At 56.4% G+C, this 26865-nt stretch overlaps 1 protein-coding gene across 8 annotated transcripts in view; it reads right to left on the minus strand.

Annotated features, from left to right (window-relative positions):
• The window catches only part of LOC102542810 (maestro heat-like repeat family member 5), a 62461-nt gene that overhangs the window by 2186 nt on the left and 33410 nt on the right, over positions 1 to 26865 (minus strand). For 4 of the 8 annotated variants that reach the window (XM_072949820.1, XM_072949819.1, XM_072949817.1 and 1 more), the window contains exons 17-25: positions 26660 to 26832; positions 22700 to 22849; positions 21710 to 21864; positions 11322 to 11481; positions 10014 to 10204; positions 4369 to 4506; positions 3837 to 3951; positions 2911 to 3054; positions 284 to 460 (exon numbers count right to left, since the gene is read on the minus strand). In XM_072949820.1, the coding sequence (XP_072805921.1) occupies positions 284 to 460; positions 2911 to 3054; positions 3837 to 3951; positions 4369 to 4506; positions 10014 to 10204; positions 11322 to 11481; positions 21710 to 21864; positions 22700 to 22849; positions 26660 to 26832 (1403 nt within the window). Of the gene's footprint in view, positions 1 to 283; positions 461 to 2336; positions 2483 to 2910; positions 3055 to 3836; positions 3952 to 4368; positions 4507 to 10013; positions 10205 to 11321; positions 11482 to 21709; positions 21865 to 22699; positions 22850 to 26659; positions 26833 to 26865 lie in introns of all 8 variants that reach the window. The other 4 variants (XM_072949824.1, XM_072949818.1, XM_072949822.1 and 1 more) reach the window with 4 other exon arrangements.

Here is a 26865-nt window from a genome sequence, read left to right on the forward strand (position 1 = left end):
AAATCTGTCATTGCAAACGAGCTGACAGTCAGGAAGCTAAGGTGGGGTTGGAGAGGCTGACAGTTGGCTCTAGTTCAGCAACACGAGGAAGGGCTAGCGCCACCTAGCGACCACCAGGCCAGCCCACCCCTGCCCCGGGTACATAACCAGGTGGGGCCTCCATCTCCTGGCAGTGCTAGTTGGACAGCAGCCTGGGGGCCTCCCCACCTTCGAGGAAGGGAGCAAGGGAGGCACAGGAGGGGCACGAGTAGGGGGCCCCTGGCCTCCCCGCCCCCGCGCTCACGTCATCAAAGAAGGAGCGGGCGTTGATGGCGATGCCCAGGCTCTGTGCCCTTGTGCCCTGGGCACCCAAGCGATGCAGCACGTCTGACACGGTGCCCATGACGCACACCACCACCGGCTCGCTGCTCTGGAAGAAGCCGTCGAGGAAGGGCGGCAGCTGTCCGCGGAGCAGGTTTCTCTGGGGGACGTGGGGGCCCATGGGCAGAGGGGCCAGGAACGGCTGTCCCTATGCCCCCCACGCCCCCAGCCTTGCCAGGTGGACCCAGAGCAAACTCGGGCTCTGCCCCTTCCCAGACCCCTGTCCCAGCCAGGGCACCTGCACTGCCCCACACTCTGCTGGGAGCCCGCCCTGGCTCTGCCAGGGGAACTGTGCTCCTGGCCCTGGTCTGTCCCCCAGGAGCTGCAGGCCATGGACGGGCTCTCCCTCTCTGAGCCACCTGGGGTTCTCCTGGGGTTAAGGGAGCATGGACTCCTTGCTAGTGGGCTCCCAGGTCCTTCCCTTTCCTGTCCCCATGCTGGCCAAGGGCCCCTCATCAAGTCCTGGAGGCAACCCTTCCCTTCCTCTGCCCCACTCTGCCTTTGCCCCCATTCCTCGCCTCTTTGCAGGTCAGAGGGGGCCTGGGGGGCTGGACTGGACAAGGTTGGTCAGGTGTGCACACACTGAAGTCACTGATTTCTCACACTGTGGGGAGCTGGGTGCACCAGTAGTGGCTCCAGATTATCTTTGTTGCAATGACCATTTCCCATTTTTGTATTACTTTACAAAGAACAAAGCTAAGTTCATTTTCAGCCCATTTTTTTCTGCTCCTGTTGTGTGCCATGCACTCATGAGTTGTCTGGATAAACTGTCAGAAGGTGACATGTCAACAAATGGATGTCCCCTGCCATCAGGCCCCTTATCAGTGACTTGGGTGCAAACCAGGATGACTTTAGGCAACTTTGTTGGCTTCCTGAACTCTGTTTGGTTTCACAGTATTAAATTCATTTTCGGTAAGTGATGTGACAGCAACAAGCATTCTCTGAGCACCACTGGGAGCCAGGTCCGGCAGTGCACTGGGCATGACCCAAAATTAGACACACACGACACGGCGTGTGTCAGTAGGTGATGAGTGATATGATAGAGAAGGGTGAGGGTGGGACAGGCCTGCTGGAGGTGGCAGCAGAAGTGGTGGTTATAAAGCTTTAATTTTAAGTAAGTTGGCTCAGAGTGTGTGTCACTGAGACGGTAATAGCTGAGCAAATTCTCAGAAAGTGGTGCTGGAAGAGCATTCCAGCAGAGAGAACAGCAAGTGCAAAGGCCCTGAGGCAGGAGCATGCCTGGGTACCTGTGGGATTTGTTGATCTGTTGAATGACCTTAAGGTTTGGGACTGGCGCAACTAGATGGGTGGAGCCCACATCAACTGAGATGGGGTCTGCAGGAGGAGCCTGTTTGAGAGAGGGGTCTGTTGTGCACATGTGGAGTTTGAGATGCTGCTAGAATCCAGGCAGTCAGAGTTGAGGCCGGAGTTCAGGTCCATGTTTGGGAGAGGTTTGGGAGCAAATGGCCAATAGATGTTCTTAAAGATTGGAGGAGACCACCAAGGGAGCAAGTGTGGACCAAGAAGAGAAAGGGGAAAGGGGTCCAAGAACAGAAGGGAAAACCAGCGAAGGTGACAAGGAATACCCTTGTGTTCACAGCAGCCCCTCCCTCCCATCAGTGGAGATAGGGTCTGGGCATCTCGCCCTCTCCTTGGGGTGTCAACATGGGCGTGGGGTGAGTGGGGGAGGTCAAGGCTGTGCAAGGCTGGAAAATAGCTCTCTCCCACTTGGCGTGTTTACTGTATGGCATCCACCGCTGGCAGGGCCCACGGGGGCGCCAGAAGTGAAAGGCTGCCGCGTGGGCCAGCGGGTGGCTAGGGAGGGCCCTTGCCCCGGGCACACAGCACAGCACGCAGGAGTTGCCTGCAAGATGAGGCAGGCATCGTCATCACTCCCGTTTTACAGAAATGAGCCCTGAAGCCCAGAGAGCTGAAGAAAGGACAGCTGAGAGCATGGCAGGGAGGCCGGCTCGCACCTGGCGCAGCTCCTGGGCTTCTGCGCGTTGCCTGGCTCCCCAGCGGCCGCAGCGGGGGTGGTTTCCGGCCTGGGGGCCTGCAGATAGGATGGCCGGGTCCCCCAGCGGCAGCATTGCAGGCTCCCCTCCAGCTGATTGAGAGGGCTCTAGCAATTCATTACGGGATGCAGGTTGCCACCATGATGGCTAGAACTGGGAGGGAGTGGGACTCATCCATAAGATTCCCAGCGGAGGCTCCCCTCTGTGGGCCAGCCTTGGGGTGCCACCCGGTGGGCTCCTCCCAGGCGCCTGTGGGTCTGCAGGAGCGTTCGTCTCTCCCCTGGGTGTGGAGGAGCATTGTCCTCCTGAAATAGACACCGCTCCCCTCCCGCAGCCCCGCCCAGCGGGCCATCCCAGCCGCATTCTACAGGTGAGGAAACTGAGCCCCAGAGAGGTGAGGTCATGTGTCCCCAGCCCCACTGCCGGAGGGGACAGAGCCAGGATCCCAACCCAGCAGGCCTTGTCTACACCCTGTGTCGGGCTGCTCTGGCGGTGCTGTGGGCTGCACCTGCCGCAGCCTCCCTCACACTCTCACCTTCTCTGGGTGGAAGAGGGTGTTTCCCAGGCCCTGCAGGCTCAGCACGCGGACCTCGGGGCTGGGGTCCCTGAGGCTTCGGGCCAGCACGGTCAGGGCGGCCTGCTTAGGGAGCACCTCCAGCAGGGCGGGGCTGTAGAGGAACTGGGCGCCCCCCCACCGAGCCGGCGGGTCAGGCCTGGCGCCCTCTGCAGGGAGCCTACAGCTGTGTCTGGGCGCTGCATCTTGGCCCAGGGCCTGGTGGGTGTTCTGGGGAGGGGTGCTGACCTGCACCCTCTGGGCATCTTGGCTAACAAGTATTTCAAACCCCACTCCAAGCTAGTTTCATCCTTCAGCGTACAGCTGCAGAAACTGAGGCTGAGAGGGGGAAAGGGTCTGGCCTGAGGTCACACAGCAAGGCTGGGAACAACACACACAGCAGCCTGGCTCATGGGCTACCTAGGGGCGATGCCCCATGGAGGGGGCCAGACATTCCTACGGTGGGGTGGGGTGGGGTGGGGTGGGAGGGGTGGGGAGAGGTGGGGCGGCGGCACCAGGCTTCAATCTGGGTTTCTTTCTACTGGTGTCTGGTGTGGAAATGACCACGCCCCCACTCTGGCCCGCCCCGACCCCAGCTCACGGCTGCAAGGCCTGGCGCACCCAGTGCCTGACTGATGCTGGCCACTGCCATTTCAGCGTCACAGCTCCAGGGATGGGACCCTGAGTTGTCAGGGTAGGACGGGTAGAAAGGCAGGCTGCAGGCTGAGGGGGACTTGAGAGGGGGGACCCAGCCAGGAGCCCTGACGGGCTAGGTGTGGGAAGGAGGGGCAGCAGGGACCTGTCTGGGCGGGTGAGGTCTGGGAATGGGTCCCGATAGGGACCGCAGCAGCTGGACGAGGGGTTGAGGCTGTCTCTGAGGGGCTCCCCCTCCCCACCCGGGCCCCCACCTCGGTGAGGATGAGGATGGCTGCCTTCCGCTCCCGCTCCTCCTGGCTCTGCAGGTTGGGCAGCAGTTGGATGGTCACTGCCTTGATTTGCCAGCAGCGGCTCTGCACCATGGCCCTGGAGCACAGGGCAAAGGCGCGTCAGGGTCTGGGCGCGGGGGTACAGACCCGTGTCCACCCTCCCGCTACCACCCAGCCCAGCGGGGGCGGCCAGAGGTGTCCCTGAGCTCGGGCGAGCACGCCTCTCTTTGACCGTGTTCCTGCTCCCTCAGCACCCACGGGCTGTCCCCTAGGTGCCAGGCCTGGGCTGAACGTGGGATAGACAGAGAAGCAGAGTTGGCCCTTGTCCCCTAGGAGGAAGGGGCCTGGGGGAGGACGTCTGCATGCACAGGCTCCACATGTGTGTGAGACAGGGGGTGGGGCGCACTTCAGTGCCCTGGAGCCCCGTGTGTCCCCGTGTGAATCCATGGGGCTGTGATCACAGGTAGGCAGTGGGGTCCCTGTGTCCCCCAGCCCAGCCCGGCCCCGCCCCTACCTGGCCAGGAGGCCCACGCCCTGTGGGTAGGTGTGGATGGTGGTGAAGAGCGCCCAGGCGCCCTGCAGTTCCAGGTGGGCGAAGTCCTGCCAGTGCCCGGTGGTGGACAGCAGGCTCTTCAGCACCTCCAGCGACGTGCTGTGTCAGAGCAGAGGGGTCACCAGCCAGCCCCGCCCCTAGGGAGGGTGCCCAGCTACCCAGGGTGAAAAGGTGCCTTGAGGCTCCTGTCTTGGCTCAGCGCCCTGCAGCACCGAGGCCTCCCTGGCGTGGAGGATGGGCAGGGCCCGTGCTGAGTGCAGGGGCTGCATGAGCCCACCAGACCCAGGCCGGCGCCCCTGGGTCGGCTGCTGGGGTGAGAGACTGGGGTGGGGTGCCTTCTGAGGGAGTGGCCCTGGGAGGAGGCTCGAGACAGGTCTGGCGCGTGGTCAGCATGAGGTACCTCTGGAGCATCTTAGAGGACACAGTTGTGCTCAGAGCTGGCTTCCCAGGGCCGGAGCTGAGGGCACAGGGCTGGAGAGAGACTGGCGGTTTCCCAAGCACAGGGTGGAGAGGGTCCTGGCTGAGCCGGGATGGATGGTGCTGTTTAAATGTGGGGTTGTGGGGTTAAGAATGGAGTGGGGGAGGACGGCTGGGGGTGGGACATCCTGGGAGCCCGGAGGAGGGTCCATTTGCAACTCCTGAGGACATGGGAAACCAGGTTCCACCAGCCTCATGCTCGCACGTACTTGAGACAGAACGCCAGACTTGGAGCATGGCAAGACTGCGTGCTGCCAGTGCCCTGTCCCGGTCACACAGCCTGGCCAGGGCAGCAGAGGCGGAGTCCGGCCAGGCTCCCAGCTCCAAGCTTGCACAGCAGTGTCAAACCTCAGGCTCAGGGCTGCCCCTGGCCCTGCAGGCAGCACACAGGTAGGGGGCCTGGAGAAAGCTCGGGTGGCCTGTCTCCCTGCCCAGCTGCCCCACATCTGGTGACATCGCCCAGCTGTGTGTGCGTGCTCCTGGAACAACGCTGTCAGCTTGGGCCAGGCACGACTCTGATCAGACTTGCAAAAGTCTTGAATGAAATGCCACTCCAGGAAAGTCCCCGGTGGCGCTGACTCAGATGTCAGTTGGGCTGTCACCTTGCCCTCGGCTGTGCCATTAAAAATAGGCTGCGTTTTTCAGGTCACTGATCTCAGCCAGATGACGACGGTTTCCAGAGAAGGGGACTCCAGGCGCAGTGGCATTTTGTGTGCCCTGTGGTGACTCTCAGGAACTTCTGGTCCCGGGGCACCTCAGGCATCATCTTTCACGGTCGCTGTGTCCCTGCAGCCACACCGGGGCTTCTGGGACCATGTCGTTTGGCTGATTTGAGTGTTCTTGGGACTCCTTGGCCGACTCTCGGGGTGAATAACACCCACTGTGGGGCCCTAAAACCCAAGACCACCCTCATCCCAGGACCCTCCGCAATGCAATGAAATCCACACAGCCCTGCGACTGATAGAAGATGGAGCCCCTAGGGTCTGACCCTGGCTGTTTTTGTGCAGGACTCTCTACCCCTCCTTCTGCAGCCTCACCCCAGAGATGCCTAGGGCAGAGCGAGGAGGAAGATGAGACAAGGGCAGGAGGGCAGGATGCAGATGCGTGGGGAGCCTGTGGGTCTGTGCGGAGCTGGGGCTTCCTGTGCATCCATGCCACAGGCATGTACCGCCGTTGTCCCCTAAGCGATGAGGAAATGGGGCACAGTTCTTTCCTTTCCACCTGAAGCCGAAACCCCAGGAGTTCCCCCATCAGATGTGAGCTATAGGAACCCCTGTGTCGCCCCCTCTGACTGTCTCTCCCCAGCACCAACTGGGTCCTATCATTCCCTCTGCCCAGAGCCCTCTGTGGCTCCCCACTGCTCTGGGTGTGAGGCTTGGAGTCACCTCCTTGCTGTCTCTTCCCTTCTGGGGTCCCTGGGCCTGGAAGGCTCTCTGCCCTCCCTGTGGTACCTGGTGACCTCCAACCATCACACAGGTCTGTGTTCAGGGGCGGGGTCCTTAGGGAACCACACGTAGGTGGTGCCCTAGCTCATCCTCTGCAGAGGCTGTCCCTTTGTGTCACGGCACTCTCCATGTCACTGGGCTGCTACTTGACCCTGCCTGCATGTCCACGGGGCTATGAGCTCCGGTGAGCAGGACTGACTCTGGTGATGAGTGTGGCGCTGTCTGTGTTCATTAAATAGTAAGACTGGAGCACACAGCGCACACAGCAAGTACTGACCGGATCGCCAATAATCGTTCATCCTTTCTTACTCTTTTCGACCAAGAGCTGTGGGAGCACGGAGTGGAAGGGAGGCTGAGGCTGAGGCTAGGGACTAGGGGAGGAGGCAGGTTCGAGCAGGGCTGCAGGGGACTCGGGTGGTAATGAGATGACAGGCTGGGGCAGAGCAGCACACCTCCCATCATCCCTCCCTGCTCAGGAACCCCTGCTCAGCTCTGGGAAGTCACAGCCCCTGCAGATCCAAGGAACCAGGGACCCCTTGGGCCTGAGGCCGCAGTGCTCCGAACAGGGCAAGTTGAAGACAAGACACTTGGTCTGGGGTCATGGACTTGAACCCCTTAACTGAGGCCCAGAGCATCAGCCATGTGTCCAGGCTCACCCTAGATCAGAGGCTGCCCGGTCCTTCACTGCACCTGACCCACACAATACCTGCGGAGGGACCAACCCTATTGTACAGATAAGGAAACCAAGACCATGAGATGGAGAGACCCCTTGAATGCTCACAGTGAGGTGAGAATGAAATCTTAGCTCAGGTTCATGCCCCAAACAGCACATCATTATCAATTGCTTATTTGTTCCCTGTCAGCTGCCAAAACCCAGGGCTGTGAATAGTGTTTCAAATAAAAGAAGCTTTAAATTAAACTTAAAGCTTTAAGTTTAAAAGAGACCTAATCAGGAGGTGAGAAACAAAAGGAGGCCTCCTGGAACCACAGTGAGGGATTAATGAACATTAACTTTATATATGAGCTTCCTGGCAGCCAGGGCAAAAAGGGAAATATGTTGGATTATATCTATAAGTGGTCAAAGGGAGTGTCTTTGAAATAAAGAGAAATGAGATGCCCCATTAGAGTTAAAGAGACTCAACCATAATGGATGAAACAAGAGGAATGAGAAGTCCTTCATAGCGCAGGATGGACATTGGCTTGAGGAGGATCTGGCTGAGAACTGACCAAAGCAGGTGATGTCTCTAAAAGAAAGGGGCTTTGTTCATCAGAGAGGCAAAGGAAAGGAGGGTCCCACAGGCAGGGCTGGCAGTGCTTGCTCTGCCCTGGCAGAGGTGGAGCCCAACCCTCACTTTTTGGTCCCAGGGGCCAGCCCAGCTCACAGGACATCAGGAACCTCAGAGGCCCAGAACTAACCTGACTCTGCCTCAAGTCTGGAATGGCTGCCACAGGTGTTCTGTGCCACCCCCATGCTGCTGGGCACCCACAAGACAGTGGGCCCCTCAGCAGTGAGTGCCCAGATCCCTCCTTGGCCCCTGTCCACCCTTGCTGGTACCACCACATTTGCCTGGCCTCTGACCCCAGACCACAGCAATCCACTTGGGCAGTGCTGCTCTCTGAGGCCCTGGGAGTGGCTGCTGGCGGCTCCCCGGCATCACAGCTGACTAGCCGGCCTTGCTTGTGGCCCCTTGAGGGGCAGCAGCATCACGGTTTTCCTTGGGGGGAGGGGGACCAAGGTCCATCCCAGCTCCAGGGAGGGTGTTGGGGCTAGACCTGCTCAGTCAGAGTCACACTTCCCTGTGGCCAAGGCAACTGGTTCAGGGGTAGGCATGTAAGCTAAGATGGGCCGCCCAGAGCCCATGAACTATGCCCAGGCTGCTGGAGCCCCACCCTCCTCTGTGGGGAGGACCTGCTCAGAGGAAGGCCAGGGGCCTCCATTGTATGGGGCACAGAGAACAGCAGTAGACACGGCGCTGCGGGAGACTACAGAAAAGGGGGAGTATGGCCGCTATGTTAGAGAAGGTGGTTGGGAGACCACGACAGGTGAGGCTATTTGGGGGAAGAGCATACCAGGAAGAGGGAGCAGCAAGTGCAAAGGCCCTGAGGCAGGAGGGCACTGGGTTTGAAGAACAGCAGGAAGATGCTGAGGCTAGAGCAGAGGGTGTGAGTGGGATGTGTGTGGCAGGAAGTGAGGTCCTGGAGGTGACAGGAAGCCAGAGGGAGGGCCAGTGAGTCACCATAAGGATGGGTCCTTCTTTGAGTTAGAGGGGAGAGATAGGAAGGGTTCTGAGCGCAGGCACACTCTGGTCTGATCTAGGTGTGGAGGAGGCGAGGTGGGTGCAGGGAGAGCAAGGGAGGCTGGACCCCTTGGGGGCAGGGAGGGAGGCTGATGGATCGAGGCCGTTCATCATGGCTTTCTCCTAACCCTCCGATTTCTGGGAGAATGTTTTATTAGCTTATTAGGGAAGATTCATGCATTTTGGATGGTTGATTTGAATAAAAAAGGAACTTTATGCACATTTGGATTCAGAAGCAATATGAGAAGTAGTGACATTATTTTTCAGTGACGTGCCTTGGGGAGAGCTCTTCAAACTGACAAATTGTGTGAAGCACATCATAAGACAAACAAATGAAAAGAGTCGGGCCCCAGTGGTTCTTAAAGACTTGCTTGTTGGATTTCTCAGAATGCAACCTCGTGCAGAGGGAAGGCAAGGCTGCCAGCCCAGGCTGAGAGACACTGACCCTCCCACACGAGTCCTGTCCATGCTGGTCCCTCATGGGGGGCAGAAGAGGCCAGCAAACACCCATGACGTCAGAGCAAAAATGTGTCAAGGTCCAGGGCCACGTGCAAGGGGACCTAGAGGGCGTCTGCCTCCAGGGGCAGAGTGGTGGCGGGGCGGACACCCTTGTTGTTCTACAGGCCCCAGCTCAGCAATGCATGGACATTCTGTGAGGCTCAGGGGAAGCCTCTGACCCTCTCTGAGTCTCAGTTTCCTCATCTATAAAAGGGGAAGACAACATTCGTTTTGCAGAATCCCTGCAGGGACCACATTTGGGTAACACATGGTGTGCTGTTGTGGGCACCTGGAGTCCCTGGACGCCAGCAGTCATGGGCTTTCTTTGCTGCCAGGCACCCATGGTGACGAGGAGGCAGGATGCACCCTGCCCCACCCCCCCCCAACCGCGCTCACCACTGCACTGGCCACAGTGGCTGTTTGGACTCATGTCCGTCGGGGATTCAGTTGTGTCCCCAGCACTTCTGTTGAGGTTCTACCCCGAGTATCTGTGAATGTGATCTCGTTTGGAAGTAGGGTCTTTCCAGATGGAATAGAGTTAAGATCAGATCATTAGGGTGACCCTAATTCATCATGACTGGTATTCTTATAAGAGGGAAATTTAGGTGCAGAAACACCCAGTGGAGACGAAGGCAGAAGTGAGAGGGATATTTCTAGCACACAAGGAGCACGGAGGACGGCGGGAGACGCCAGAAGCCTGAGGGGGCAGGAGGAGCGGCCCCTACGGGTTTCAGAGAGCACGGCCCAGCCAGCCCTGGATTCCGGGCCGCTGGCCTCCAGAACTGTGGGGGAAAACGCCTTTGCTTTAAGCTGCCCGGTTGTGGCACTGCGTCGCTCAGCCCCGGGAAGCCGGTGCACCCCTCTGCCTGGGGTGGGGCCGGGGCCTTACCTCCGGGGGCTGGGTGTGGCCGCCCCCGGGGCCTCCGGGGCCTCCTGGCTGGGTGGGGGCTCCTGGGGCAGGTTCAGCTCCAAGACGTAGTGCACCTGGGTGAGGAGGGCCAGGAGCAGCTTGGGGTATGCCTCCTGCACCGCCTTCTTGAACTCTTGGGCGAACTGCAGCTCATGCAGCGTGTTCATGGCCTGTCAGGGTGGAGGGGATGCTGAAGGGACCAGGCCCGTGGATCAGCCTTCCCACCAAACCCACGCCCAACCGCGCCTCCCTGTCCCTGCCCACAGCCTCCAGGACCCTCCCTCAGGGCATGGCTCTCCCTTTGGACCATCCATGCCTGCACCCCTCCCTGCAGGCCTGGGTCCTCCCTCTCCCCCACCACTCTGCCCTCTGCACTCAGTCACTGCCTCCTGCCTGGCCCCTCTGCTCCATCACCCTGACAGCCAGTGCTCCCCCAGCACACAGCCTGGCACACAGCAGTGCCCAGTGAATGAATGATGGGGGACAAGTGGCTATGGAAGGCAGAGCTACCTGGAGAGGAATTTGGTCCAGACTATTCTCAGGGTGGGGGGCCAGCACTGAGGAGCCATGATGGGGGAGGGCAAGGGCTTGGGGTACGGCGGGACCCAGGGAAGGCCATTTGGCTGACCCCAGGCTGAGTGTGGTCTCCTAGAGGGAGGGTCCGGGGGCTCGGGGTGTCAAGGAGCAGGGCTGACGGAGGGCGGGCCAGGAGGCAGGATTCAGACATCACCCCCTCTGCTGCAGGCAGCAGCTTGTCTGGGGGCTCCAGGTGGGAGGGGGAGCTCTGTGCTCCAGGCCGCGGCTCTGGGGCTCCAGGGTGGGGGTGCTTAGCCTGGAATAGAACAGCTGGGGAACAGCTGCTGCCCTGTCGGAGTCCAGGCAAGGGGGCAGGTGTGGTGTGTTAGGGAGTGAGCCCCCTGTTCCTGGGGATGTGCAAACAGGGAAAACTGGGGGGTGAGGGTGGGTGATTCCTACAGGAGTGTGGGAGCGACTGGAGCAGCCTCTAAGGTCCCCCCAGAACCCAGGCTCACGTACCTCTCCACGCCCTTCCTCTCTGCCTGATCCTGGCTGGAGTGGTCCAGATCCCTGGCCCAGAAGTGGGGCACTGGGCTTGGACCCAGCGCCTGTGTGGTCACCCCCAGACTGGGCTCTGCAGCCTGGGTATGGGGCCCCCCCTCCCTGAGGCCTGGAGCTCAGTGGGCACCCCAGCCCGGTGTCTGGCTAAATGCACAGTGGAGGCAGCCGGGCCCAGCTGCAGGGGCAGGGGGCTGGGTGGTAGAGACTCACGGCCAGGGAGCGCAGGTAGGCCTTCTCCTTGGGCTGGGGGCTGCCGTCGCCGGCCCTGGTGGGCAGGGGCCGCTTCTGCAGCCAGGCCAGCAGCATGGCCAGCACCAGGCGGCTCACAGGCTGCTCGGCCCCCAGGGCCCTCCACAACTGGAAGGCGTGACTGTGGGCAGAGAGGGGCCGAGAGGGCAGCACTGAAACCCTGGCCTGACCAGGCTGGGTCCCCTGCCGGCCACCGTGACCAGGGTCCGGGGAGGAGGCTGCCGGACAGGGCAGGCTGGGGAGGGGTGGATAAGAGCACCTGGAGGTGGGGGGGAGGGGCCCAAAGAGTGGGGGTGGGACAGGAGTGTGCGTGGCCTGGGGGACTCAGCAGAGACTGGGCCTGCTGCCCTGGTTCATGTTCCTGGGTCTCTCCACTTTCCAGGTCTCTCCTCCAGGCCCTTCTCACCCTGGCTGCAGACTCTGACTCGGTCTGTCACCTTCAGTGACTCCCAAATACCGTCAGAACAAGTCTTGCTGGTGCCTAGAGCTGTCACTCTCTGACCCCTGCCCTCTGACCTCTAGTGCCTGCCTGCTCTCCCTCCTCTCCTGTCTCCGGACCTCCACGTGTGCTTGGAGAACTCCTCCTCACCTGACCTATTCCTACTCAGCCTAAAGTTGCTTCCTCCTGGAAGCCTGCCGTGGCTGCTTCTTCCTAGGCCTGGGTTTGCTGGGGTCCAGCTCCCCTGGGCCCAACCTGGGTCAAGTTAGGGGCCATCACTGGTGTGTGCAAAGCTTTGCAGTGTCCTTGTGCCCATTTTGTAGATAAGGAAACAGAGGACTAGAGACAGGATGGGCCCTGATTAGGGCTCTGCCTCATAACAGAGAGCTGGTATTGGAGGCCAGACCTGCCTAGTCCCATGGTCTCTCCACCTGGTCCGAGGTCCTGTCTCTGCGAGACCTAGGGGACACGGTGGGCACTGGAGCTCTCTAAGATGTCAGCGGCCACCTTGTTTTCTGTGCTAGGTGTCTTTGGGCCTGAGTCTGTGTGGAGGGGTTTGGGGAGCAGGAGGGACACTGGAATGATGGGGTGGGGGCTGGGAGGGCACAGTTGGGGCTGGATGAGCTGCCACCTCCAGGTTTAAGACAGACCGAAAGGTGGCCCTGCCCTTGAAGCCACCTCAGTCCCATCTGACCCTGGGCTGGGTGGGCTCAGAGGACTCTGGGAGACTCCAGAGAAAGTCACCATCCATTTGGAAGGAGAGGGTCCTTTGGAGTCAGAAGGGCCTGGGCTCAGATCCCCGCTTTGCCCGTGCTGGCTAGGTGACCTTGGGCAAGTCACTTCACCTCTTAGGGAGGGGGCAGCCTGCCTGGAGAGGCTTAAGTGAGATGATCCTCCAGGGGCGAGGGTGCACAGAGGGCCAAGACTTCTGTTTTGCTCCCCATGGGCATCCATCACTTGGTTGGCACCTGTGTGACCAGCACTGTCACTGTCAGGCAACGTCCCAAGGGACCAAGCAGAGATGGCCTGGGAGTGACCCCCTGGGATCTGACAAGCTGCAAGCAAGGGTATGTCAGACACTGCACCACACGCATAGAGCAGGGGAGGGAAGGGGGTGGCAGTGGGACACATCTGCGGTGTCATCAGTTTCAGGTCACGCTGTCAGGAAGGTGTCACACAGAAGGGGATGCCAGCAGAGAGCTGAAGGTGTAAGGGGAGAGGCGTGCAGCTCTGAGGGCGTGGGGAGGGCCTTCTGGCTCTGAGGCAGCAGCATTCTCGTGTGTTCAAGCGCCAGCATGGCCGGTGTGGAGGGAGCAGGGGGAGGACGGGAGGACAGTGAGGTCATGAGGCAGCGGCATGACTTGTTGGCTGCAGTAAAGGTTTTGGCTTTGACTCTGAATGAGGCAGGGGCCACCAGAAGATTTGGCGCAAAGAAGAGACATGGTCCAATTTTTAACACTGGCTGCTGGGCGGGAGGGCTGGAAGCAGGCCAGGGCACCCAGTGGCAGTACGTATGTCCTGACTGAGGCAGTGGTGGCGTGGGGCTGGGGGAGCTGCAGGATTTCCCAGCTGGCGGATTATAGGGGTAGAGAAGAGAGTCAAGGTTACAGCAGAGCTTTGGCCTGAAGCCGGAGGGAAGGGGTCACCTTGTCTGGCCCCAGGAGCAAGGGCGGGGGGCCGGGGGGTCTGGATGTGTCAAGTGTGCGATGCCTGGGCATCCCAGTGCCGCCACCGGCCGGGGTGAACATTCAGGAGATGCCCAGATTTAGGTGCTGTTTAAAGCCCTGGGAATGGAAGTGGCCACCAGGGAAGGGAATGTAGCTGAAGGTGAGCCCTGTGGCCCTCATGCTAAGGAGTCAGGGGGACAGGAGGGGCCAGTGAGGAGGCTGAGCAGGAGCTGGGGAGGAGAGCCTGGCTGGCGTGGGCTTACGGGAGCCGAGTCAGGAAGGCCCAGCCCGGGAAGAGGCCCACCAATACGTGGGCAGTTAACGTACGGCAAAGGCGCTAGGACGTGCAGTGCGGAAAGGACAGGCTCTTCCACACGTGGTGCTGGGAACGCTGGACGGCCAAACGCTAGAGAATGAAACTGGACCCACAAGTTAACTCAAGATGGGGCAAGAACTTGCATAGAAGTCCCGAAACCACAGAACTTCTAGAAGAGAACGTAAGTGAGTAAGCTCCTGGATGCCAGCCGTGGCGATCAGTTTTCTGGGATCTGATACCAAAAGCAAACTGAACAAGTGGGATCGTGTCAAACTAAAAACTGCACAGCAAAGGAGACCATCAACAAAATGGAAAGGCCGCCTATGGCGTGGGAGAAGGTATGTGCAGAGCATGGACGTGAAAAGGGGGTGCTGTCCAAAATAGATGAAAACGTACACAACTCAGCAGCGAACGGGCAGACGGCAAACAACCTTCCCCACAACAATCCGACTGAAAAATGGGCAGAGGGTCTGAATAGACATTTTTCCAAAGAAGACACACAGAAGCCAACAGACACACGAAAAGATGCTCAGCATCACTAACCGTCAGGGAAGTGCAAACCAAAACCACAGTGAGGCATCACCTCACACCTGAGAGGAGGTCTGTTATGAAAAAGACAAGAAATAAAAAGTGTTGGCAAGGGTGCAGAGAGAAGGGAACCCTTGCGCACTGATGGTGGGAATGCAAATTGCTGCAGCCGCTATGAGAAACAGTATCAAGAGTCATCAAAATACTTAAAATTGAACCGCCATTTGGTCCAGCAATCCCCCCTTCGGGGTATATACCTGAAGAACACGAAAACACTGACTTGAAAAGATACACACACTCTTGCTGAGAGCAGCATTGCTTACAACAGCCGATGCGGAAACAGCCTAATGGCCCACCCACAGATGAATGGATGAAGAAGATGTCATATATATATATATAACATGATATATATATATATATATACATTATATATATATATAAAATGAAACATTATTGTGCCATAAAAAGGAGGAAATCTTGCCATTTGGGACAACACGGGTGGACCTTGAGGGCATTACGCTAAGTGAAGTAAGTCAGAGAAAGACACATACCTCGTGGTCTTGCTGATATGTGGAATCTAAAATGAAAACATCAAACCATCAAAACCAAACAAACAGAAACCAGCTCAGAGACACAGAGAACAGGCTGGTGGTTGCCACAGGTGAGGGGTCAGAGGTAAGCGACATGGGTGCAGAGAGCCGAAAGGAAAAACAAACTTGCGGTCATACAATAAAACTGTCACGGGGAGGGAATGCATGGCACGGTGAGCACAGTGTAGCATGTATCTGAAAGTTGCCAAGGGAGTAGACCTGGAAAGTTCTCATCACGAGAAGAAAAATCTGTAAGCAAGTATGATGATGAATGTTAACTAGACTTACCGTAGTGATCATTTCAAAGAAAAAGAAAAAGAAAAAAGAATTCCTAGCAGTGAAAGTGGTCAGAGGAGACTGAAACGCGTATCACGAAGTGACAGAGGCCAGCCTGAAAAGGCTACATCCTGTATGAGTCCAACTCTATGACTTGCTGGAAAAGGCAAAACCATGGAGACAGTCAAAAGACCCGTGGTTGCCAGGGGCTAAGGGGGAGGGAGGGTGTGTCGGCAGAGCACAGCGGGGTTTAGTGGGGGACGCTATTCTGCGTGGCACTATAACAGTGAATGCTTGCCATTGTACGTTTGTCCAAGCCCATAGGATGTACAATGTCAAGACTGAATTGTAATGTGAACTGGGGACATTATACGAATACTGGCTCATCGCCTGTAACACACGTACCACACTAAGGCAGGGTGTTAACAAGAGGGGAGACGGCCAGGCGAGGGAAGTGGGCGGGATCTTTGCAATTGCTGTTTACTTTTTCTGCAAACCAAACACAGCTCCCCCCAAAAAAAGTCTATTAAAGAAATGGGAAGAGATATACCATGCAGTAAGCACTGAAGAAGGGAAACTGGCCTCGCTAGGTTTATGTTAGAGCAGACGGTCCAGATCCAAAAATCTGGGTTAGTATCAGGTCAGCGGAGAAAGGATCCGAAGATTACAAGCCATGTGATGCTCTTCATGTACAATTATAAAATCTACAGTAACATTTCTGAGGAATGGGTTTAGATGTGATCACACTACATAAAAAGGAAACAAAAGAAAGGTGATCCTCAGCGGGGTGAGCCAGGGGCATGGAAACCGGTGATGGTGGGTAACCCTGTCCTTAGACATAGCTCATAACCGAGCCCTCACTTTCGGACGAGTGATGGCCTCGCTGGGGTGTGTTGGGTTACTGAAGAGAATCCCTGCTCTCAGGAAAGAGCTAGACGAAAGCAGACCACGCACAGGGCGATGATGGACGTTGGGGGCAAACCAAGGATCACTCCTCGTCCAGCTTTGAGGGCCAGGCCAATAAAAGCAGTCGTCCAAGGGTGAAAGAGGAAAAGGTGAAAACGGGAAAGCTCGGCGACGCGATTACATAGACCCTGTGTAAGGATTATGCAGAAATGCGAAGGGCCACGGAGGGCCATGGCAGCCCGGCAGAGGGAGGAGGGGAGGCCCTTCTGTGTCAGGGGAGGAGAGTTAGTATACAGTCATAGGCATTCCGGCCCTGGGTGCTGGCGCCGGGACAGATCCAGCAGAGGGCGCCGAGCCGAGTCCCCAGCTCCCGGCCCTCGGCTGCAGGAGGGAGGCACCAGGAGCTGCAGGAACGCAGGGGTCGGCGTAGGGTGTTCAGTAAATGATGCTGGACAGTTAGATGGAGCTGGAGCCCGGCTCACATCTACACAAACAGCCCTCCCTGGTGGCTGGAGGCCCGGATGAGAAAGGCAAACCCTGGGACTTTTTTATAAGATAACGTCTGAGAAGGACGGAGCCCAGAGCTCCTTTTCCATCAGAGGACCTAGGAAGGGAGAGAAGAGGAAAGCCGCGGAAGTGGAAGGAAATACTTAACATGGCGATCAGCAGAGGACTCACATCCCGACGACGTAAAGAGTTCCTAGTGGGCGGGTACAGCTCAGTGGTGAAGTGCACGCTTAGCATGCGTGCGGTCCTGGGTTCAGTCCCCAGTGCCTCCTTTAAAAATAAACAATTAATTAAATAAATAAAAAACCCTAATTATCCCCCTAAAGTTAAAAAAAAAATTCCTAGAAATCGATAAGCAAAAGAGGGACAACCCAAACAGAAAAATGTCTAGGACCCATGTCTTGTAACAGCCTACAGTGGGAGAGAATCAGAAAAAAGAATGTATTATATGTCATGCAGGTTGTACTAAAGGGGAAAGCAGAACTCCGCCACACTGCGACTTCAAACACCCAGGCTTCACCTTCAGGAAGGTGTGGTCGACCCTAAATCTGAAAATACAGACAAAAGAGAGGAGGACCCGGCAAACCAGGGCACTGGCCAAAGGAGAGCGGCTGAGGGGTATGCGAAGGGCGGCCGTCAAGACGCACAGCTCTGGGGAGAGAAAAGGAGCATAAAAGGAAGAAGTATCCTTTGGAAGTGGGTTGGTGAAGGTAAGGCAGCGGAAGAGGAGAAAAATTAAGGCCCTGCAAGAAAAAAAGAGCCCCCCCCAAAGACTGGAGGCTGCATCATGCTCTCACCTGCCTCCAGAAGCAACAACCTGCGGTCTGGACGTCGCTGTGCCGACGGAAGGGGGTGCCGTGGGGCTTGAAATCGTGCAGAACACTCCAAAAGAGTTTTACATGAACAGGAGAAAAATTTATAGATCCACAGAGTTATTGCAACCCCGCCCCCCAGAGAACCACCGCGACAATAAACAAACACACATCAAATGAGAAAATTCCTACCCGAACCACCACCATGACGCAGTAAAACCTGTAAGACAACAGCTGGATGCAGGCAGATATACTCGAGCCTCTGAAGGCAAGAAAAACCACCTTGAACTATAAATTCAAAAAGGACGCCCCCAAAAAGCCTCTAATAAGAAAGGAAAAGAGAGTTGACTGAATTCAGAAGTCAAAAAAAAAATCAAGGTGTGCAAGAGATTGAAATGAAAATTTAGTAAGGGGCACTGGGAAAAAGTAAAACGGCCACCAAGAGGATAACGATGCATTTAAGAGAGGAGTGAAAAGGACCACAGAGAAAGTGGTGGGAACGGAAGAGTGGCGAGGAGGAACAGCATTTGAACCGTGGGAGTCTCAGAGGACGGAAAACAACGGAACAGGACTTGTACTTCAAACTGTGACAGGAGAGGAATAGGTGAGGGACGTGAGAGGGAAAACTTTCAGTCAGAAAATAAATAAGTTACGGGGATGAAATGAACAGTGTGGGGAACACAGTCAGTGTAACACCTTTGTGTGGTGACAGGTGGTAACGAGACTTACCCTGGTGACCTGGTGATTGTTTTGAAATGTACAGAAATATCAAAACACTATGCTGTGTACCAGGAACTAACGTAGTGTTGTAGGTCAGTTGTACGTCAAAACAAACAAACAAGGCAGGGTGGGGACAGCTCAGTGGTAGGGTGAGTGCTTAGCAGGCACAAGGTCCTGGGTTCAATCCTCAGAATCTCCAATCAAGAAGCAGATAAGTTACCCCCCCGACAACAGCAACAAAACATTTAAAAAAAATTGGCTGGTCTGCAGCAAGATGTGCTGAAGTGTGAAATGCACACAATGTTTCAAAGACTTAGCACCTAAAATTAAAAAACAAAACAAAACAAAACAAAACATTTAAAAACAAGCAAACCTATAGAAAGAGACCAGATTTGTGGTAGAGGTAAGGTGGGGGGAGGGGGAATTGGACGAAGGTGGTCAAAATGCACAGACTTCCAGTCACAAGATAAATAAGTACTAGGGACGTAATGTGCACTATGATAATATAATCTACATCTATTAATTAATTAGGGTGCAATCTATATTAATAATGTTATATTAATATTATGTATAAATATAATAGCATATAATGTATGTTACAGATGAAAGTTGTTAGGGGAGTAAATCCTGAGAGTTCTCCCCACAAGGAAAACATTCTCCTCTCCTTCTCTTCTGTGTCTGTATGAGACAACGGTGGTCACTAAACTTACTGACGTCACTTCATGATGTATGTAAATTAAATCATTACGCTGCACACCTTAAACTCATACAGCACTGCGTGTCAAGTGTGTCTCAATAAAACTGGAAGACAAACAATTACAACCAAGAGAACATCTCAGAAACAGCAACAACAAAAGACTTAAATCTGTATTTCAGAGGACCCACCATGTCCTGGGAAAGTTAACACAGAATGGTCAACTCTGAGACATTTCTTAGTAAAAATGTTAAGTTTCAAAGAAAAAGAATAAAATCTCCAAGGTCTCCAGGCAAAGAGATCGAATAGCTTACAAGGGCAGAAGTGAAAACACACTGGCAGACCTCCCCCGAACAAACCAAGGCAGTGACTGAGCAGCACTAACACAGATGATTAATAAAAGAACATGCGAACCAAGGATTTTATATCCAGTCAAGCTGCCCTTCAAGTAAACAACTTCCAACATAAAAGAACCTAGGGTTTTCTGAATCCAGGGGTCTTCCTGAGGGGTCTGTCAGAGGATGAGCTTCGTCAGGCTAAGAGAGGACTGGAAATCTTTGGCAAAGGGACTGAGATGAGTGCGTACTGACTACAAACACACGTGGGGGGTGAGTGACTACAGTGCACTTTTGACAAAGAAGAAATGTACAGCTGAAAACGCAGATGGATAAAGACGATGACAGGAGGAAGACAGATGATCTCACTGGTTGTTACGTGGGCAGTGGGCGGGGGTTTAAGGACATCAGTAAAGATGGACAAATCAGGCATTAAAAGGGCAAATAAGAAAACGAGAGACAAGGGCATCGGAATGGGCTAGGAGCACAAAGGTAACACCTAGCGCAAAAACACAACCCTCCCTAACTTAAAAAGCACAGCAACCAAAGACCGAAGAGCACACGTCTCATAGAAACAGGCAGCAAAGCAGAGACCCCAAACCCACACACAGTCACGAAGCACAGTGGCAGAGTTGAGGTTCAGCACATTAGTCATGTCAATACATGTGAGTGGACTTAGCCCACCTGTTAAAATAAAAAGCTTTCCAAGTTGGATCACAGATCAAGACCAAATTACACGCTGTATATAAGGTGATGCCTCAAACAAACGGATTCTGAAAGGTTGAAAGAAAACCATGGACAAGTGCCTACTGGGCAAGCGGGAAAAGGAGGGCAGCAGAGGTAGCATCCCGACAAAAAGCGGACTTCAAGCCCCAGAGCACCAACCGTGACGAGGCAGGGCGTGTCTTAACGCTGGAAGCACCAGTTCATGAAGAAGACGTAACATGGACGCGGGCGCACCAAACAACGTGGCGACCTTAGGAAGTAACAGCCGCAGGAGAGGGAGGGATGCACAGACAGGAGCACGTTGATAATAAGAGACTCTAACACCCCAGTCTCAGCACACGACAGGGCAAAAGGACCCAGTCTAGGTGAGGAGGCAGGCGACCTGGACACCACGATCGACAGGGAAACTCTCGTGGGTATGCAGCGAGTCCCACACCCGACAACAGGAAAAAGCACCTTCTCAAGGGCCTGCGGAGCGTGCACGGAGGTTGCTGCAAAGGGCAGCAAGCTCCACAGAGCGGAAACGTTAGCCGACACTCTCGGATCGCAGTGCAGTGAAACTAGGCATTACTGGCAGAAACAAAGAGGCCCTTCCCCGCGGAGACGAGAAAGCTTCCTGACAACGAGGCTTAGGTGCTGAGGGCTTGTGGGATTTCTCTTCTGGCGGCTTCAGGGTTTTTCAGTGGGATGGAGGCAAGGGTGGCAGCTGAGTGTGAAGAGAGGGGAGAGGTGTTGGGGGCTGAGCAGAGGCGAGGGGCGGGGAAAGGCAGCTGGCTTCCAGGAAGCACTGAGGGCAGGGCCCGTGCAGGAGTGTGGCTGGGCATTTGAAGGGCGGGGTGTGCGTCCTCCCGGCGTTTGGCTGCACAGGTGCAGGTGTGGAGTAGGTGGAGCCAGGTTGAATGGGAGCTGGGTTTTGCCAGCCGAGTGTGGCAGAGGGGGCAAGGGGTTCGGGGTGTGTTCAGGGAGTTACTTTAACACTGGAAGATGGAATCCGTGCTGGCAACGAGGGTGGCGAGGACAGGTGAGGGACTGTGTGAAGGTGGGCAAAGCAGTGAACGTGGAGGTCCCAGAGGGCAGAGACTCACTGGGGTGCAGAGGGTGTGAGGTGGGAGGTGGTCAGAGGTAGGGGAGAGATGCTCGAAACTGGAGATGACCGAGCCAAGGGTAAGACTGCGGGGCTGAGGGAGGATGGAAGACAGGCTTTCTGGGAGAGAAGGGATCCAGGCACTGAGAAGTCAGGGTAAAGGAGAGATGGGGAAATCCCCAAGCTCAGGGCAGGGACAGCAGGCGAGGGGTGTCTGCGACCAGGCGTTACATCCTCAAGGTCCAAGGAGTGACCAGGGCAAGCACGTGGTGGAGGGGCAGCAGGTGATATAGACTGAAGACCTGGGGTTCAGAGCTGAGATTTTAGGGAGAAAGCACCCCCTCAAGCTAAGGGGTCTCAGGGCTGTGGTGGCCCCTGGGGAGCCAGAAAGGGGGTCCTTGGAGGAGCAGGAAAGGGCAAGGCTTTGGTGTTGGCCGGGGTCTTGCCAGGAGCACCCTGGGTCCTGGGACCCTCTCCATCAGGTGATGGGTAGTCGAGGCTAGGGCAGGGGTTGTGTTATGGGGCCCCTGAGAGAATGAATGGTGAGCGGTGCCTCTCCAGAGCCAACTGCGGGAGGTGCACAGTAAATGAATAAGTGCGTGGCTCTCTCCCAGCTCCCAGCCCTGTGGGGTCCGCTGTGGGCTGTGAGGGGGCAGGCAGGAGGGCAGAGCTAGGGGAGGAGGCCCTGCCCCCTGCTGAGGGGAGGATGGAGGGTGGGCAGGAGGGGAGGGAGGAAGGGGGTTGGGCACCTGTCCAGGGGTATGGAGAAGTCCAGGAAGGTGGCCACCATCTCGGGGGCGTGGCTCCGGGCCAGCAGCGTGATGGCCTGCAGGGCGTTTTCCTTGGCTTGGGGGATGCGGACGGAGCACAGCCGCAGGTGGATGGCCCGGCTCAGGCTGGCAACCTGTGCAGGGAGGAAGAGTAGAGGGAGAGGGCCAGTCTGGGGGGAGGCCAGGTCCTGCCCTGGTGAGCCTGAAGCGGGAGAGAGGGCCTGCCCTGATGGGCTTGGAGCCCCTTCAGGTATGGTGCTCTTCTGATGGGATCGCACAGCCCTGTCCTGTGTGTGTGTTGGGGGGGGGCGGGGTTCTGAGCGGGAAGACACAGACCCAAGAGGGAAGTTTGAAGGAGGAGGCACTTCCCTGCCCTGGACACCTGGTCAGAAGTGGGGTCCCAGGCTGATGCAGAGACAAGCCCACTACCTTTTGCATGGCATCTGGGGGCATCCAACTCTGTCCAAATGTTGCCCAGTCGGTGGAAGGTTCACACACAGCCACCTCCTCATCTCCTAAACACCACTTTGGCGCCTGCTCTTCTGTGTGTCTGGAAGCCCCTCCCCCTTCCACTCTTGGGTCTCATTACTCACCCATTAATGCCCAGTTCCCAGAGGGTCCTGGCTGAGCCTTCTCCCACTGACCTCCCTTGCCCATCCTAGGGCATGGGACAGCTGGTCAATCAATTCCTGTCTGCCCCAGACCCTGCAAATACCACCACTCAGTGCCCCAGGACACCTGCTTGGGCCATTCCCTTATTCACTCATTCATTCATGCGTTCACTCATTGGAACCTATCAGCATGGTTGCTGCCATGGGGAGGGGAGGGTCTGTGTCTTCCCCATCAGGCCCCAGCTCAGGGACATCGCCTTGGTGCAGAGGCTGGGACCCCAGGGTGCTGACTGCTGGGCCTGTCCCTCTGCCCCTGCCCTGTCCTGGCGGACCCTCAGTGGGTGCCCCAACCCCTCACGGTCTCCAGCTTGGCCCCGTGCTCCTGGATGACAGTGAGCAGCATGTTGGCGGCCGCCTGCACGCGGAAGGGGCTGGTGGAGCCCAGGCCGTCGATGGCCGTCCAGATGAGGTCGGTCAGCTCTGCCATCGTGAGATACTTCATGACCTCCTGTAGCAGCAGGAGTGGAGGCAGCGGTCACCGCAGTCGCCTGTGCTGGGCGCCGCTTCCCCGCCTCCACTCTTACCCCTTTTCTCATTTGCTCCAGGCTCCCCAAGACTCTGAGCCCTTCCAGAGGCCTGAGCCTCACTTGCCTGCATCCCCCAATGGGTGCACGCATTTTGCACTCCGACCTCCTGCACATTTTTCTCAGCCGATCACAGACCAGGGGCAGGAAGAGAGGGCGTGGTGCCCTTCGGAGGACAGGGGAATGGCTCCCTTTCTCACTCAGATTCCTCTGCTTGTCCCAGGACATACCTGGCTGGGCCAGCCTCCTCCGCCCCGTCCTCACCCCATGGGCTGCCTCATCTACTAGCCTCAGCCCAGCTGGGAGCACCCCCCGACCCCGCCAGGCCCCCGTCCTTGTCCTTACAGTGCTGTAATCAAGAGCAACCGAACTTCAGGGCTTTGAAGGAACTTTAGGGTCACCTTGGCCAACTGCTAGGCCTGGACAGGCGTGTGGGCTGCCCTATGCAGGGCTTAGGGTGGGACCAGGCGGGGCCGGCCTGGGCCCAGAATCCAGGGTTCCTGCCCTCCAGAGGGCCTGCCCGGGAGCCTGCCTCTGCTGCCTGCCCACGTCCCTGGAGTGGCTTTCCAAAAGTCCAGGGAGGCGAGTGTCACCTCCAACACCCGACCATGTGCCATTCTGGGGGATGAAGGGGCTCTCAGGAAATGCAAGGTGCAGGGTGGGATCCCTGCTCCACAGCCTCAGACCACAGTCTCCTAGAGGCAGAACCTTCTGGGAAGTCTCAGAGCAATGCTGCCCGGTACGGTAGCCACCAGCCACACAAAGCTATTTAAATTTAATTTAATTAAAAAAAATTTAAAATTCAGTTCCTCAGGTGCAGTGGCCACATTTCAAGGGCTCAATAGCCACACACGGACAGTGGCCACCTTGAACAGTGCAGATACACCTACCTGTATCGTTCCAGAAAGTCCTACTGGAAAGCTCTGCCTCTGAGTGTCTGATAATCAAAGGAAGACAGAATGCTGGTGATGGAGTGATTGCTGGGCAGCCTGATAGAAAGTTATGATGCTTCCAAGGTTGTCAGGATGGTGAAATGTTTCTCTGCGTGTTAGGGTATATGTTGAGATGTTTGAAAGTCTGTTAGGATGTCTATATGTAAATTAGATATAAAAATAAATGTTAAGTAATGGATGTTAGAGTATTTATTAGAATCTAATAAAATTTTGGTAAAATATTTGTGAGAATATTAGGTTATTAGTTACTGGTTAGAATGTTAAAATAATTTTAATGGAATATTTGTAGCTAAAATAACTTTGTGTTAGAATATTAAGCTATTATAAATCTGGTTACAACATTTATTATAAGATTACATTTAAAATTATTTGCTAAAATGTTAAATTTTGGTTAAGGTTTTAGTATTTAGAATGTCTTTCAAGCAATTCAACTTGGAATGGTGGTTAGGCCCTCAGAATCCCAGAACAATATCATCTTAGGATTGGTATCTTACTTTGGCCCACAGCATGAATGAGAGTAAGACGGAGGTGACAGTGGTGGAGGATGTGGTGGTGGTGCTGGACGTGGTGGTGGTGGTGGTGGTGGACATGGTGGTGGTGGAGGACATGGTGGTGGAGGATGTAGTGGCGGTGGTGGTGGAGGACATGGTTTGCTGGTGGTGGTGGATGTAGTGGTGGTGGTGGTGGTGGAGGACATGGTGGTGGTGGTGGTGGACATAGTGGTGGTGATGGTGGAGGACATGGTGGTGGTGGATGTAGTGGTGGTGGTGGACGTAGTGGTGGTGGTGGTGGTGGAGGACATGGTGGTGGTGATGGTGGAGGACATGGTGGTGGTGGTGGTGGATGTAGTGGTGGTGGTGGACCTAGTGGTGGTGGTGGTGGTGGTGGTGGTGGACGTAGTGGTGGTGGTGGTGGTGGACATGGTGGTGGACATGGTGGAGGACGTCGTGGTGGTGGTGGTGGAGGACGTGGTGGTGGACATGGTGGAGGACATAGTGGTAGTGGTGGTGGTGATGATGTGGTGGTGGTGATGGTGGTTACAGTGGTAGTGTAGTGATAATCATGGCGGTGATGGTGGTGATGATGACGGTTATGATGGAGGTGGTGTAGGATGAAGTGATGACGACAGTGGTGGTGATGAAGGTGCAGTATATACAAGAGCATGTGGGGACTCCAGGACAGATTTGGGACCAGCAGCCAGGTCTGTTCTCCATCCCATTCTTTCCCAGAACTACCATCCCTTGATTAGCAGACCCTCCCATCCTCTCCCCTTTCTGCACTCGGTCTGGCATTGTCTCTTGTCCAAGGGGAGCCAGACCTGAATGCTCACTCCCTGTGTGCAGGAGCCATGCAGAGCTGGGCATACTGCCCTTCCCACGCCTTTGACCCTATGTTCCTAGTCATTCAGGCCACCTGAGGGCCCAAGTGGTCCAGGGCCCCTTAACTGCTGGTCTCCACTGAGCCCCCGGGGAGCCTTCCCCCGGCCCTGCCTCTGCCCCCAGCCCAGGTTCTTTGGCATAAACTAAAGCCATGCTGGGTTTCCCCATTCTGGGCCTGGACAACTGATGCATCGGCCCCAGGCTTTAGATTTAAAGTCCTTCTAAACTTCTGATTGCCCTCGGCAGGCTGACAGCCCGCTGCAGCTGCAGAGAACACGTGGGCTCTGAAGACAGACGGTACCTGCTAGCCCAGTGCTGTCACTTCATCATTTGGTTCAACTTGGTTCAGCATAGTGGGTGTTACTGAAGCCTGGCACTACCCGTACCAGGCCCTGTGCTGGGCCCTGGTGCGACCCCACTTCTGGCCTGGAGGTTTAATGGGGAGACTGAACAGCACACCAAGCACAGGGGGCTCATTAGTCACGAGTTCAACAGCAAGAAAGGGTGAGTTGAAGTCACCATAGCAGAGACATGAGCTGACAACCCCGAACATGAGGCTCCAGGAAACGCGGCCCGTCCAGCCCACGCCAGCACCCAGCCCACACCCTGCGCCTCAGCCTTGCTCATCTTCAGAAAACAACAAAATTCACATCAGACATGGACTGGCACACAGACACAGGATGTCACTAGGGACAGGACGAAAGGGACGTGTGGGAACTGCTGGGCACCCTGAGCCACAGACGGAGGAGCATCTGGCTGCAGGAGATGAGATGGCAGTGGAAGAGGGGAGACGCGGCATGCCTTCAGAGGAGGAGGGTTTGGCTTTCATTGAATTAAGAGAGGCCCCTGGGAAAATGAGGAAGGCGGGACTGTTTCTGCAGAGTGGTCATCCCACAAAATCAGACTCAAAGGGAAAGACGTCATACGGCGCCTCCAAGAAAACCGACCACGGGAGCTGCCCTGCCAGCACCATATATCAGGAGCTCCCAGTGGCCGGACATCATTGGTACCACTGGGCCCATTTCGCAGAGGAAGACTGAGGCTCAGAGAGAAGGGGCTTGTCCAAGGTCCCACAGAGCTGGAACTCAAGCCTGGCTGCTGGCCCCAGAGTTGGTCCCCTGCCCCTCCCTCCAAGCCCCCACCCCTCCCTCCAAGCCCCCACCCCTCCCTCCAAGCCCCCACCCCCCTTCCCCAGGCCAGTGCGGGGGTGGGGTGGGGGTTCTCAGGGGTTCCCCAAAGCTGTCAGTTAGTCACCAGAGATGCAGACGAGGTCCCAGCCTCGGTTTTAATATTTATGCCCTGGCCCTGCGGGAGCCCCATTGCTGGAGCGGCAGTCAGGGTCGGAGCAGAGCATGGCCACGCCCTCCCTCCCAGACCTGCCCAGGATTTTAAGGGCTTTGACCTTGATGTCTTGGGAGCAGCTGGGCTGGGAAGTGTGGTCCTTCGGAAGTGCCACCTCCTGGGTGATGGGGAGAGCGGCCCTCTGGTCCCTGCTGCTCCAGACGGGGATCTCATCCACGCCGGCCTGGGAGAGCGGCTTGGGGGCTGAGGCTCGTGCCTGCGAAGCTTCCCCTGCTGGCCCAGGGCGGGAGTGGGCAGAGGTGAGGG

Source organism: Vicugna pacos, chromosome 25 (genome assembly GCF_048564905.1).
Source record: "Vicugna pacos chromosome 25, VicPac4, whole genome shotgun sequence".
Taxonomy (NCBI): Eukaryota; Metazoa; Chordata; class Mammalia; order Artiodactyla; family Camelidae; genus Vicugna; species Vicugna pacos.